Below are 15,432 nucleotides of genomic sequence, written 5' to 3' on the forward strand. Positions count from 1 at the left end.
AAAATCGTGAGAGAATTCTGAATACTGGTTCTTAGATAAATTAGAGCAAATGTGATGTGGAGAATAAAATTATACTACTCTATTCATCTGTGAAGTTTTCAAGATGTTGTGCAAGGCAGTTTCTCTCCAATTTCAGGACACACAAAATATTAATGAACAGCAAATGCTCATGTCAAGCAGCATGGCCTTCAGTTTTTGCAGTTTCTATACTCCTAACCTCAGTACCTTTTAGTGGAATCCTATGCACATCAGATCCATATAGACAATTAATAAGCTGTATTGGTTTGTTTTAATACATTTATGTATGCCATTTTTTTTAACTATTTGAAAGTGTAATATACTGGATCAGCTCCAGAGAGTGAGTAGATTCCATTGTTTCAGCACAATCAAACACATACCTATTTTAAAATGTCTCATGTATTCCATGTTACGTATTCTCAGTGTATAAAAAATATGTATACAATTCCAGATGAATTCATATTTGTATGGTTTTGAGAGCTCTTTTTCACAAATATTCTTTTGAGCCTTACAGCCACATTCTGGTCCTCAATGGCTACATTCTAGAAAATTCTTAATGAACAACTTGGCTGTATCTGTGTGGGGAATGAAGCAGACTTAAAAGGGAACCATCCTATAAAAAACTAAATGTTAAGATTCTCTTTTATTAGAAGGAGGGCCCCAGTTCCACTCTTTACATCCCCATGAATTGTCAGGAAAGGCCTCTGGTTCTTGAACCAGTACTTGGCAGAAGCCTCCTTTCATCCTAAAAATCATCACGCTGAAAACCTTCACCAAAATCTGAGTAGAAATTGTGCATGCTAATTCGGCAGTTCATCCCAATAATCTCTTGTATACCGTTCTGAGCACCCACTAGGAAGGTGAAATGCACATGTAATAACCCAACCCTTAAATAAAGCAGCTCTCAACATGTTTTATTTTATGCTGCCATCATGTGGCCATTTAATGCCTCATATACAAGAAAACATTTCTAGTAAGATGGTGACAGGGAAGAATTCTAACACAAACCTTGAATTATTCTTTGCATGACTCAGCCATTACCTCAGGAAAGAAAGCAAAAAAAGTCAAGATGATGGCCACGCCATCAGTGTCCTAACCTTTTTTTTTTTTACATGTGTCATAACGCACAATAAAAAAAATGGGGTAGTACTTTAATTATCTGTCTATGGCCATCTTTTTTTTTTTTTACTTTTTTTGATCCTTTGCAGACACTCCTGGAATTGCTGTTCTTCTTACCTTCCCTTTGAGCAAGTCTTTCAGGCAGGTAGCCTTTATTTCCATAGCACCACTTTCTTAAGCCCTTCCATTAATAAGCACACAGGCATACAGCTGTTTTGAAGCCAATCAAATGTTTGTTGCATTCTCCCTAAAAGAACAATATATATATATGTGTGTGTGTGTGATCTGATTATTCTACCAGGACTACTGCTCTGTAGCGCGACCCGGGGTCCATTAACTGAGGCAAGACTAGGCTGGGTTCAAACAAGAATGGTTTATTGGCTAACAGTAACACGAACGGCTTGAGAGAAACAGAACGACAACTAAGGGTTTGACAGCTATTTATACCGCAGCTGTCAAACTATGTGACAAATAGGAGGACAGGATTCTCCCGCCGGCAAGTCCATGCATCTTAGCCAATCAGAGCCTCGCGTCGTAAGTGCGAGGACTTAACACCCCTTCCCCCTTGGACGGAGCAGGCGTAGTTGGCTAAGTAAGTTGGACGCCTGCGCGTCCGCGAGGACCTTCGCAGTTCGGGGGCGGCCGCTGGAGGAGTAGGTGGTGCTTGTGGCGCCAGCGGAACTCCCTGCAACTCCACTGGGACTCTGGCGTCAGAGCCGTCATCGGGAAGCAGGCCCAGTTCACCAAGTAAGTTGGGCTCTGGTGGCGTGCTTGAGGTAGGGACCTCTGGTGTGTAGGTAGGGACTGGAACTGCTGCATTGTCATCCTGGTTGGCTGTGTTTACAGGCCTGGATGTAATACGGGCTCTGACCTGGTTTATATGGCGGTGCCACAGCCAGCCTTCGGGCAGTCTGACTTGGTAGGAGTAGGGCCTGGTGATTTGTTCAACAGTTCCGGGAAGCCACTTTGGTTCACCCCCGAAGTTTTGTGCATAAACGAGATCGCCCACGTTAAAGCTGCGGTGGCGGCTTGTGGAATCTGGAGGTTTTTCGGGGGAGTAGGATGGGTGCAAACGGTCGAGGTCGGTGCGTAGCCGCTGGCCCATTAACAGTTCTGCGGGGCTCCTGTTGGTAGAAGGGCAGGGTGTTACATGCTGTGCCAACAGGTAGCGAGCCACTTTCTCTGGCCAGTCCCCACTGTTAAATCGTGATAGGGTCTCTTTAGCTGACCTCACGGCCCATTCAGCCAGGCCTTTGCTAGCAGGGCAAAATGGTGCCACCCTGGCATGGCGGATTCCATGGCTGGCCAGGTAGACTTGGAAGGCAGCAGAGGATAATTGTGGGCCATTGTCAGAGACCACTACATAAGGTAGACCGTGGTTGGCGAATAGTCTCTGGAGCGCCCTGATGAGGGCAGTGGATGTGGTGGATGCCATGGCGACTATCTCTACCCACTTTGAGTAGGCATCAACCACCATCAAGAAGGTCTGCCCATGGAAGGGCCCGGCAAAATCCACATGGATTCTTGACCATGGGGACTTAGGCATTTCCGACTCCTTGATGGGGGCTGCTGGGGCCACTGGGCGTGACTGCTAGCAAGACTAGCACCCTGCAACCCACTGGGTGGCCACTCGGTCAAAACTTGGCCACCAGACATAACTTCGCCCTAATGTTTTCATTTGGACGATGCCCGGGTGACCCTCATGGAGGGCCTCTAGCACCGGCTGCTGAAGTTTGGGTACTACTCTGTTTCCCCATAGCAGACACCCTCGCTGCACAGACAGCTTGTGCTGTCTGACCTGGTACGGTTTGAAATCAGGCCCTACTTGCCCTGGAGGCCAACCCCTTTGCACCCAGTCTAAAATCCTGTGAATGGTGGGGTCCTTGGCAGAGTGGGCAGCCATATCAATGGCGGTAATAGGCAGGTTTAGGGCATCGATAAGGAGAACATGGGATGCCGGAGAGGGGTCAAAAACGGAGATGGGCATGGGGCAGCGGCTGAGGGTGTCCACGTGGGCCAGATGTTTGCCAGGGCAATAGATAAGGGTGTAAGAGTAGGCGGTGAGGAATTCGACCCAGTGTGACATGCGGGGGAAGAGAACCTGGGGCATTTGGATGTTGCCAGCCAGGAGACCTAAAAGGGGTTTGTGGTCTGTGATCAAGGTGAGGGGGCGGCCATATAAGTAATCATGGAAACGCTTAATAGCCGCCACAGTAGCCAGTGCCTCCTTGTTGATCTGGCCATAGTTGTGTTCTGTGGATGAGAGGGTTCATGAATAAAACGCAATGGGGGCCTCGGTGCCATCTGGGAGGGCATGGCTTTAGACGGCTCCTATTCCAAAAGGGGACGCATTAGCGAGCAAAACTAAGGGAAGACTGTCAGTGTATTGAACCAAGACAGCCTCAGAAGACAAAAGGGATTGGACGGCAGCAAAAGAGGTGGCTTCCCGGGGGCCCCAATGCCAGGGAGTCCTTTTGTCTAATAGGTGGTGAAGAGGCTCTGCCACCGAAGCCTTGTGGGGCAAGGCTGAGGAAGGTTTGTAGGTCTGTCTTATTGGCTGGTGGAGGAGCCCTCTTAATGGCTGCAACCTTGGACGGTGTGGGGTGTATACCTGTGGCATCGATCAAGTAGCCCAAGAATTCTACCCTAGGCACCCCTATTCTGCACTTAGTTTTTTTGAGTTTCAGTCCAGCCGATTGGAATCGACGCAGGACTGCCCGTAATTTGGTTTTTAAATCAGCATGGCTAGAGGCTGATATGAGGACATCATCAAAATATGGAACGACTCCCTGCAGTCCTTGCAGTAGTCGTTCCATAAGCCCTTGGAAGATGCCCGGGGCAACACTTATGCCAAACTGGAGGCGGCGACATTTAAACGCTCCCCAGTGAGTCACGATGGTCTGGGCTGTCGCGGTGGCATCATCCACCGGGAGCTGCTGATAAGCTTGCGCCATATCCAGTTTGGCAAAAATGGAGCCCTTGCCAAGAGAGTGCAACAGATGTTGCACCACAGGCACTGGTATGGATTGGCCTGGAGCGCCCTATTTACGGTACACTTATAATCCGCGCAGATGTGGATTGACCCATCTGGCTTGATGGGTATGACTATGGGGGTCTCCCAGGGGGCGTGATCAGTAGCCTCTAGTATGCCCTGCGCTATGAGCTTGTCTAGCTCTTTTTCAACTAGTGGCCTGAGTGCAAAAGGCACCCTTCTTGGTTTCAGCCTAATGGGGCTATCTGAGGATCTAAATTGAGGGAGATGGGTGACCCCTTATATTTACCCAATTCGTCGTTGAATACGTCAGCTAATTCAGCCATGACATCTTCGAAATTGTCGTGAGTGGTTGAGTGTATGCCAGTTATGCCAAGGCCCAGGGCGCCAAACCAGTCAAGCCCCAGCAGGCTGGGCAGAGGGTCTTTCACGATTATCAGTGGTAGATTGCCGGTGAAGTTTTTGTGCTCAACCAGGAGCTTGGTGCGACCCAGGGGATGTCATTTCCCTGGATGTCACCCAGGGGATGTCATTTCCCTGGATGTCACCCAGGGGATGTCATTTCCCTGGTAGTTTCTAAGGTGCACCTGGCACGCCTGAAGCATTCTTTTTGTCATTTGTGGTGCCATCTTCTTCAGAGTGTCCCAAGAGATCAGGGATTTTGACGATCCCGTATGGACCTCCATTCTGCAGGGGGCCCCTTCAATAGTCACCGTCATGTAGATTTTACTGTTGGAGCCGGTTTTGGCTCGGCGGGCAGACAGTGCAGGGAGGTTGTTACCTCTCGAAATTGTGAAACAATCACTGCTCGGCTTCATGGTCTTTTGGAATGGTCTTCCAGAGGTGTTTGACTGAGTGGGTTGTAGGTTTGCCTGGCAAACGCGTGCTAAGTGCCCCTTCTTTCCGCATCTACGGCAGATGGTATTTTTAAAACGACAAGCCACTCTAGGGTGCATCTCACCGCAACCCTGACAGGGTGACCCAACGAACTCCTTGTCTGAGGTATTTATTTTGCCCTTGACGGTTTTGAGGCAGCTCACGTCGTCCTCTTCTTCCTCAGTTACCTCAGAGTCCAGTTCTTCGGAGTGGACAGTGTTGGGCTTACTGACAGGCATGGCGGCTTGTGACTTTCGTATTTCTGTGGTGGATTTGCTTGATAATTCGCAAGCTTGAGCTTCCTCGATAGCTGTGGCGAGGGTGATGTCTTTCTTTTCGAGTAGATGGCATTGTACCCTCAAGTCTCTCATGCCGCAAATGAACTGTTCCAGCAGGGAGTCTTCCAGTTCATTAAATTCGCAATTCAAGGCGGCAGTCCTGAGGGAGGCAGCGTAATGATTGATGGACTCCCCCTTAGCTTGCAGTATTTGCTAGAACGCGAACCTGCGAGCTATTCGTGACGCAGTTGGCGCGTAATGGCACTTGAGTTTTTCCCTCAGGACCTCCCAGGAGACTGTCTGGACAGGAATGGGGGCTAGTAGAGTTAGCACAGTAGCGAACATCTCGGGACCGCAAGCATTTAGGAAATGTGCTCTTTTGGGGCTGCTGGTCAGTCCTGTGAAATCCTTTGCCTCCAGGTAGCATCATACGAGCTTCATACGAGTTCTAGGTTTCCGTTGCGGGATTGAAGGGGGCGAAGGTTGGAGGTGCCATCCTTATAAGGATGGGGACCTGTTTTAGGAAAACGACTTCTCGTCGCTTCAGTGACTCAGCCTGTGCCTTGGCTTCGCGCGAGTGACTTCAGCTGTTTGATCCGCCTGTCTCCTCACGCCCGGGATCCCACCTTCGTCACCAGTGCTCTGTAGGGTGACCCGGGGTCCATTAACTGAGGCAAGACTAGGCTGGGTTCAAACAAGAATGGTTTATTGGCTAACAGTAACACGAACGGCTTGAGAGAAACAGAACGACAACTAAGGGTTTGACAGCTATTTATACTGCAGCTGTCAAACTATATGACCAATAGGAGGACAGGATTCTCCCGCCGGCAAGTCCATGCGTCTTAGCCAATCAGAGCCTCGCGTCGTAAGTGCGAGGACTTAACAACTACCTTAAAGGGGTGGGGCTAGTATGAAGTTGCCTTTGGAAAGTATAAAATATCAGACTATATTTGAGCCTTGAAACATTAGTGGTTCAGAATTATTAGTGCTCACTAATCAATGAGCATAGGTTAGCTCTATAAAAATCCAGTGAGCTGAATACTATTTTTCCTCCATGTCAAAATGTTCTTCCCTGGTTGCCTGTCCTTTTTGTTTGTGGCTTGGTCAACTTATTTGCATTCTGGTGTTATACTGGCCACCAACTTCTTGCTGCAACTACCTGATTTTACTTTTAATAAAGAGGTAAGAACTTGTTTCCATCTTTCATTTCTGTAAAAATCCATATTACTATTATTATTGTTTTTTATTTCAGTATATTTAAATGTTTATTTAAAAAAAAAAACTGAAGCAGTGTAGAAAACTTTGGAAATTCTCTTTGAGTATTATCTAAATATAGAAAAGGTTACTGATTCTGGAAATAAGCCAAAATGCATTGTTGATGTGATAATTTTCAAGAAGTGTTTTCCACTATGTTTTCCTTGACTATTAATACATTATTCAGCATGCTTATTATGTGCACTATTTTAACCAACTGTGTATTTATGACCATGAGTAATCCTCCAGAATGGACGAAGAATGTAGAGTAAGTCAAACTTTATTTCCATGCAACATTTTAACAAAGCCAGAAACGATGTTTTTATATGCAGTAATCAAGTGACTTATTCTAATGGCAAGCAAACTTCAATAATGAGTTTCATAACATTGTTTTTTACAAATTATGCAAACTGTCCTGGATTACAGTATTTAGTGCCCATTAAGGTTGTGCATGGAAAACGTGATATAAACTGGGCCTGAAACCAAAACCAATGTTCTATACCAGGGGTGTCAAACTCGATTTCATTGAGGGCTGCATCAGGGTTGTGTTTGACCTTGGGGGCTAGAATGGGAGTGGCCAGGGTAGGAGTGGCCAGCTCGACATCACTTCTGTTGGGGGCGCCTGTAGTGGCCTGAGTGCTCCACCAGTGAAAATGAGCTTCTGAGCTCCATTTTCAGCTGCTACGGCCTCCTGCCATCGAAAACAGAGCTGGGGAGGGCCACATGTGGCTCTCCTGAGCTCCGTTTTCACTGGCAGAGCATTGCAGGCCGGTCGTTCGTTGTTTCCAGGGTGGCTCATGGACTAGATCTAAGTACTCTGTGGGCCAGATCCGGCCCCCAGGCCTTGAGTTTGACACCCCTGTTCTATACCATGGGTGTCAAACTCGCCGTGTCATGTAGCGTCATGTGATGTTTTGTGATGTTTTTTCCCTTCACGGACCTGGGGTGGGTGTGACCTATGCGTGATGCATCCGACCCATGGCCCACCAATTCGACACCCCTGTTCTATACAGTGAGTTACAGTGCACTACCTTCATTTCAAGTACTTCCATTGGCATGATTCTCACCAGTGGAGATATATGTATTTTCTATAATCTGCAAGCTTATATTTACTTGCCTATAGCTTTTATGTATATCCTTGCATATTGGATTTTAATTCCTCACAGCTTCCTTCTGGTTCAGTGTACCTCCAAAAACTTCACCTGTGAAATGTAACATAAAATGGAAGTGTTGCTCCCATCTGCTTTTTGTCCTTTTGAATTATCACCAGGTCATTTTTTTATTCCCCGGAACAAAATCATTTGCTATTTTAAATTTCTGGCATTTTCTCCATTTTAATTTTTTATTGGTACCTTTGAAAGTATTGTATATATAATTGCTATAATTAACAATTGTTTCCTTTAATTCTTGTGATGAAATTTTCCTCAGATACACGTTCACTGGAATTTATACCTTTGAATCACTAATAAAAATTCTTGCAAGGGGCTTCTGTTTAGAAGATTTCACGTTCCTCCGGGATCCCTGGGATTGGTTGGATTTCACAGTTATAACATTCGCGTAAGTGTTTCATTGTGTTCTGATTATTTATCTTTTGAAGAATTTAATAGGGAATGATCTCAGGAGAAAAGTTTATTCAAGAAGGAAAAGTATTTTGAAAGGTTTCTATAACAATAAATCTAATCTTGCTTATTCATGTTATTTATTTTTTTAGCATGTCAGAAGTAGTCTGGCCTATAGAGGCAAAGTAGTGTGTTTGGCCACTTGCTTACAATAAATTAATACTCTTCTCAAATTCCCAAATTAATTTTCACTAATAAAAAACAATGTGATTTGTTCATTGACTTATTTAATTTGAAGGTCAGGAAAGCATATTAGTAAATACAAGGCAATTGCAGCAAAGAGAGACAAGGTGTTAATTAAAGACCCCCCCAGCAAGTAGCCTAAGCTCTGCCTCAATTCTGAATAACTGTGGTTTAATTCTACAGGTATGTAACAGAATTTGTAAACCTAGGCAATGTTTCAGCTCTTCGAACTTTCAGAGTATTGAGAGCTTTGAAAACTATTTCTGTAATCCCAGGTAAGAAGTGAGTGGCTTGATGAAGTGCCAGGACCCTGGTATTTCCAGCTGTTTTTTGTGTGCTGTCATTGTGTTTGTGTGTGAACTCCCCTATTACAGATATGTGACAGAGTTTGTGGACCTGGGCAATGTCTCAGCGTTGAGAACATTCAGAGTTCTCCGGGCATTGAAAACAATATCAGTCATTCCAGGTGAGAGCTAGGTTAAACCCAGAGGCTGACTTTTTAGAAATCCATGGAAGATGAAATCACCTTTTTAAGCATAAGCCATGTTGCTCACTGCACAGTAGAAGCAAAAATAAAAAGCAAGAATCGAAAACATTGCTTTCAGTCTAATGTGATTCTTTGCTTTTTAAATATTACAGCTTAAGTTTGTTTCCAGTCCAGCCTTTGTGTTTAACACATTCTTGCATGAGACATTTGCAGTAGGTGGCTATACAATTTGCATCTTATGACATCAAGCTTTCCACTTTTAAATTAAAGGCCAATATAGTGAGGCTTTCATGTTGATGCAAATTTTATCATTTTTTGCAGGCACTTCAGACAAATTTGCAATCTGTTGTTTATATGCTTTTAAAAAAATGCAATGTGTTAAATATGCAGAACACGAAATATAGCATGGGCCATGCATGGGGATTTCCTAGAAGTTGTCTGTCTTTTCCAAACCATCACCTGTTTTATACCATAAGATCTAATCCAGTATCATTCAAATAGCTTAAATCATATACACTTATTAATAAATATAAACTGAGGCACATTGTTGAATACTTTACAAAGTGATCTCACAATAATGGTTTGGGCAAGAGACACAGCAAGTGAAAATAATGTGCTTTTCCACAGAGATATAGCATGGATAGCAAAATCATATTTTTTGCTTAGGCCAAGTGTTCCTCTGATTATGTACAATGTATATTTATCTATAAATATAGATCTATTTTATTTGTATATAAAATTTGAGATCAGCATATATTTAACAGCTTCTCATTCATGTTCATAGGCAATCAGGCTTTTCATGAAACTGTCACAAAGACAATTCATTTCATTGCCATACTGCATGAAAAATTATTTGAATCAATACATTAAGAAGTCTTGAACACTATATCAAAACTGCTTTCTTTTTTTTTTCTTGGCTTGCAGGCCTGAAGACAATTGTAGGGGCCCTCATTCAATCTGTGAAGAAGCTCTCAGATGTCATGATCTTGACCGTGTTTTGTCTGAGTGTATTTGCACTAATAGGGCTCCAACTTTTCATGGGGAACTTGAGGCATAAATGCCTGATTTGGCCACCGGACAATTCTACTTTTGAAATAAACATCACTTCCTATTTCAATAGCACAATGGGAGAAAATGGTACCTTTGTAAATACGACAGTGACCACTTTTAACTGGGAAGATTATGTCAGTGATGACAGTAAGAACTAGTGATTTATTTTATTTATTTATAAAATTTATTGGCCGCCCATCTTACCATAGGGTAATGCTGGGCAGCTTAGAGTTACATCTTAGTTAAAACATAGAATGTTAAAACCAAACCTTCAAACTTACATATTCTTTATGTTTTAACCTTTCTTCCAAAAGTTTTCTTTAGCAGAAATGGTGCATTGTAAGCAAATGCTATAGTTGGTTTGCTAGTTCATTCTGTTTCCAACCCAAGGAATATTGGTTTTGCTCTTTTCTACTACAGGTAGTCCTTGACTTATGACCACAATTGAGCTCAAAATTTCTGTTGCTAAGCGAGACATTTGTTAAATGAATTCTGTCCCATTTTATGACCTTTCTTGGCATACTTGTTAGGTGAATCACTGCAATTGTTAAGTTAGTAAATAGTTAAGTAAATCTGGCTTCTCCATTGCTTGTCTTGTCTCCATTGCTTGGCTCCATGGCTTCTCAGAAAGCTGCAAAAGATAATCATATGACCCTATAACACTGCAACCATCATAAATATGAGTCAGTTGCCAAGCGTCTGAATTTTGATCATGTCACCATGGAGATGCTGCAACCGTCATACATGTGAAAACGGTCACAAGTCACTTTTTTCAGTGCCGTTGTAACTTCAAGCAGTCACTAAATGAACTGTTCTAAGTTGAGGACTACTTGTACTAGTATAAACATTAAGAAAATATGTTAAATTGTGGCTTAAATTGTGACAAATTGCATTTTGTACCATCTTATATTGTGGATGACATTTTAAAAAAAAAATAGTGACACATTCCAGAAAGATTGCCATATCAGTTTAGTACACCAAAACTGTGTGACTTGGGAGCCTTTAAAAGGCTTTTCCTTTTTGCTGATTTTGCTGAAATACTATCTAGCCATTGTTCAATCAGCAAAAAGTAATGCCAGCATGATATTCCTGCCACCATGGCTATTGTGCTTCTCTTGCTTCTGCTCCCAGTCACTTGGATCTTCCTCCCAAAATGGGAAGAAAGCATGTGAGTTGGGAAACCACTGTCTCCAAGGGGAAAAACCTAATTGCTAGAAAAATTCTACTCACTCTGACATCCAGCCAAAAGCGAAATGTTGAGATTGGAGATGGGGGGTGAGGAGGACATCCTTCAATGAGCCAATTGAAGGTCACCGGCCTCCCTTAGGACCCAGGATGTTTCTTCAGATGAGGGCTTATTCCATTTTTCCAATGATGAAAACAAATTTGATCTGTCTTTAGCTGGCCTCTGTGACAGTCTGGCACTGAGCTTGCTTTCTCCTCAACAAATAATGAGTAGGCCACTTTGATATGAGGATGAGGAGGGCATGTGGGAGGCCACTTCCAGTCTGTTCATTTCCCTGGAAATTAATGGTGGCAAAGCCTAATGGTTTTTGTACACTTTAAGGTTATCCTTAGATGACATCAGAATACAGGAAAACATTTATACAGCTAAAGATGATATATTGCAAGTACTCATTGGATAGTAATGTATTGAAGGCAACATCATATACGGGGGAGGGGAGGAAGGTTGCCAGGGAAAAAAAATTGCCATAATTAGATGCAATTGAAAAATATCTAAAGATTTACAGATTTGTTCTGACATGTAGATGGACACCAAGTCCAGCAGATGCAAAAATCAAAAGGTCTCCGGTGTGACCATTTTAGACATTGCTGGCAGTTGTAGCATCTACCGTATTGGTGGGAGAGCAATGTCCCTCTGGGTGCTACATTGAACAAACAGATCAGACTTTATGCACCAAAAAATTAATGGACACAGGTTTGACAACAGGACTCAAAATATCAGAGCATTTTAAACTCCCAGGATATTGATTACCGATCTCAAAGTTGCTATTTTGGAGCAAAGAAATGATTCTTCATAAAATGAGGGGCTGCTGAACTCCCCGTATGTCAGGCTGTTGCACAAAATCTTTACAAACAAATGAGTTGTTTAACACATTACAATTCTTAACTGTAATCTGTTTCATATATTGCATCTGTATAACCACTCTTTTCCTCTTCCTTACTTCATGCTTATTCCAATCTTACATCAGTTTAATCACCCTACACATCTCACGAAGAAGAGAGTTGTAGCTCAGAAAAGCTTGTGCCTTTTAATAAAATGTGTTAGCTTGAAATAGTCCTGCCAGACTCTGTTTTTTAACTACCATAAACTTGCACAGTATTTCTCCTATAACATTGTTGTAATATATTCGTTAGTCTTTAGGATTCCACAAGTCTGTTTACCAGTAGCTTATTTGTGCTAACAGTGACTTTTAGTGTAAGTAAATATAGCCAATTCTCTTTCCAAATAGGTCATTTTTACTTCTTGGAAGGACAAAATGATGCTTTGCTGTGTGGCAATGGTTCAGATGCAGGGTAAGAGGATAATCTATTATATATATATTTGTTATTTATATAATAAATTATTTATTTGGAAATTGCTGCTGAAATGCTGCTGCAATAGTTAAGGGTAAACAGTTTAACTTTTTTTTTTACTATCTGAAATGTTTCAAATTTGATAATATGGGGGTGGGGCAGATGTTTGCTGCTTAAATATTTGCAGCTAACTTTAAGCCGTAAATATTGGAGATGGAAGGAGCTAGGAACATTTCTCCACTTCTCTTTATCAGTCTAACTTTATTTATCTTGAACTTGGAAACATTTCTAAAGTCAAAATAAGCCTCTTTCTTTGTTTCTGGTCTTGAACTGTTATTTAAAGAGATATTGATCTGGTAGGGCTGCATCTTATGATACTGCCTTAAGGATGTAGCTTAGCCAATCAATAATTTTCCCTAGTTAATACTAAAAACAGGCCAGCCTTTCTCAACTTGGTGCCTTCCAATGTTTTGCATTTTAACTGGTTTAATCCTTCATCCCACATTGCCAAATTAAAAGCCATCATTTTGGAGGGGCATCAAATTGTGGTCAGTCTTTGTGTGGTAATTGGTATTCTTGGATGATTTCATAATATATTTACAAGTGAGTATAATTTTCATTCTATTGAAAATTGACAGGCTGCTTGATCAAGCCTCAGTCTGTAGTAAAGCATACATTGATTAGGATAATCTTTAAAAATGGCAATTTTTTCCTTTTTCTAGTCAATGTCCAGAAGGATATATGTGTGTAAAAGCTGGTAGAAACCCCAACTATGGCTATACAAGTTTTGATACCTTCAGCTGGGCCTTCTTGTCACTCTTTCGGCTGATGACTCAGGACTACTGGGAAAATCTTTACCAACTGGTGAGGGTCTTTGTAAGCAGGAAGTACCAGTAGTAGCATCGAGGCTGACTGTGTAAAGCAGCATTTTAATATGAGCATCTGAATGAATTGCAAAGAAAAGTTTACAACTGTTATGCCATGATGAACTGTATCTGAAGCATAACAGTTGTATACTCAAATGCTCAAATAAAAAACTTCAAAGTCTCCTTATTTCATTGAAAGTTAAATGTATACAACAAGGTCTTAATTTTCATCACATGAGAGCCAGTCTAGGCTATACTTGGCATACTGAGGCCTGCGTTCCAAAATAGGTGGGACTCTACCTATTAGGTGGGACAAAATAGGTTATCATTTTGAGAGGTTGCAGAGTATGGGAGACAAATAGAGGTCTGTAATCTTGAGGCATTTTTCCCTTTTGATGTCCAAATTCTCCACAATGTAAACAAGTACCCTATCCTCTGTGAGTGAGTTGCTGGTCAGAAAAGGAATAATGATAGGCTACATGCAGCCAGCACTTTTTGCATCACTGGTATCCAATTTTGGTAACCATTTTGGCATGAACATTGGAGCTCTTGGGCAACAGAGAACCATTCCAACTTCCTTTCTCAAAGGAATAGCAATAGCACTTAGACTTATATACCGCTTCACAATGCTTTACAGCCCTCTCTAAGCGGTTTACAGAGTCAGTATATTGCCCCCAATGGGTTCTCATTTTACCCACCTCGGAAGGATGGAAGGCTGAGTCAACCTTGAGCCTGGTGAGAGTTGACTCAGGCAACCGGCAGTCAGCAGAAATAGCCTGCAGTATTGCACTCTAACCCTGCGCCACCATGGCTCATGGAACTGTATTAGACTCCTTCATGTGATTAACCCTTATAGCCATAAAGATTGCTGAGATAGGGATTCTCCTTACCAGGAGATACCAAGGAAATGTCATAGAGTGTTGCAATCCCTTCCCTGATACCAGGAGCTATTACTGGATTGTGGGAGCCTTCCCTATAGCCCTGAAGATATAAAACGCCCAGACACAGTGTTTTGCATATGCTCAGTGGATCATGTTATAATGCATTGTTATATTTACTGTTGGTAAATAGACAAAAGATAAACATTACTTTCAGGGTCAGCAACTTGAAAACTTCAAATGTTCTCATAAGATCTAATAGTTTTTATAATTCTTATAGCTCTCATAAGAGCAAGGTAACTTGACTATCTGCAGGACACCATGTCATCTATTCCTACATTGGCCCTATAAAGAATTCATTTCACAAATCAAATAAAAGTGAAGGGGTAAGATAGTATTCTTGGCCCAGTTAAACATCCTCCAGATGAACTCCATAATCTTCAGACAGCATCTTATGGATAGCTTTTTTAAAGGAAATGGGAAGAAAAGCTCTTAAGTGAGTAAGAGGAAGTGAAATAGAGAACATTGACCAGCATCCCATTGCTCTCTACAAAACAAAGATTTGCTGGTACTTTCAGTTTATTGCCTATGCTCCAACTCACCATACTGTTCAGTGTAGTCAGTAAAATGCCAAATGGGTACATTAGAAGCAACCATAATATTGCACAAGTACAGAAATAACAGATGGGCTGTATATATGCAACATCCTTGGCACGATCAGGTAGCAAATGCATTTGCTTGAGTGACATGCTAAATTTGGTTAGTGTTAATCTTCATTGTGGCTTAGCAACTTGGTTATAAATTTAAGCAAGTTAACCTTAACACACCCTTCCTAATTTGGTCCCTAGCCAGTAATTTTTGATGTTAGCTTGAAACACAGCTAAGTGAAGCAAAGGTTGGTAATCTATACTTCCATTCCAGATATTACTGAACTTCAATTTTTATTGTTCCCATCATTGGTCACCCTAGCTACTGATGGTAAGAGTTGGAATTAAGTAATGCCTATAGGGCCATACATTCTTCCCTGCTGTCTTATTGTGCGTGTTGACAGAATTGGAAAAGCCTGAAGTGGAATGTCCCAGTTTTCCTTAATCTCTTCTTTATGTTTAAGATAGCGGAAGTACCACTGTCTCAGTGATGAAGGGAGGTGAGTCCCAGCTGTACTAGCTCAGTAGCCCAAATGTGTCTTATCTATGATAGTTACAGCAACTGTAGGTTTATTTGTAGATTAACATGCAACCTTAGACATAAACTCACACACGTACTCAATAAAG

At 42.2% G+C, this 15,432-nt stretch overlaps 1 protein-coding gene across 2 annotated transcripts in view; it reads left to right on the forward strand.

Annotated features, from left to right (window-relative positions):
* LOC117670994 (sodium channel protein type 2 subunit alpha-like) overlaps nucleotides 1-15,432 on the forward strand; it is a 112,764-nt gene that overhangs the window by 55,652 nt on the left and 41,680 nt on the right. Inside the window, exons 4-9 of one of the 2 annotated variants that reach the window (XM_087881996.1) lie at nucleotides 6,716-6,805; nucleotides 7,966-8,094; nucleotides 8,523-8,614; nucleotides 9,751-10,023; nucleotides 12,351-12,414; nucleotides 13,137-13,278. In XM_087881996.1, the coding sequence (XP_087738122.1) occupies nucleotides 6,716-6,805; nucleotides 7,966-8,094; nucleotides 8,523-8,614; nucleotides 9,751-10,023; nucleotides 12,351-12,414; nucleotides 13,137-13,278 (790 nt within the window). Of the gene's footprint in view, nucleotides 1-6,659; nucleotides 6,806-7,965; nucleotides 8,095-8,522; nucleotides 8,615-8,713; nucleotides 8,806-9,750; nucleotides 10,024-12,350; nucleotides 12,415-13,136; nucleotides 13,279-15,432 lie in introns of those variants that run through there. The other variant, XM_087881995.1, reaches the window with a different exon arrangement.

This window comes from Pantherophis guttatus, chromosome 1 (assembly GCF_059756535.1).
Source record: "Pantherophis guttatus breed Tessera chromosome 1, ASM5975653v1, whole genome shotgun sequence".
Lineage (NCBI taxonomy): Eukaryota > Metazoa > Chordata > Lepidosauria > Squamata > Colubridae > Pantherophis > Pantherophis guttatus.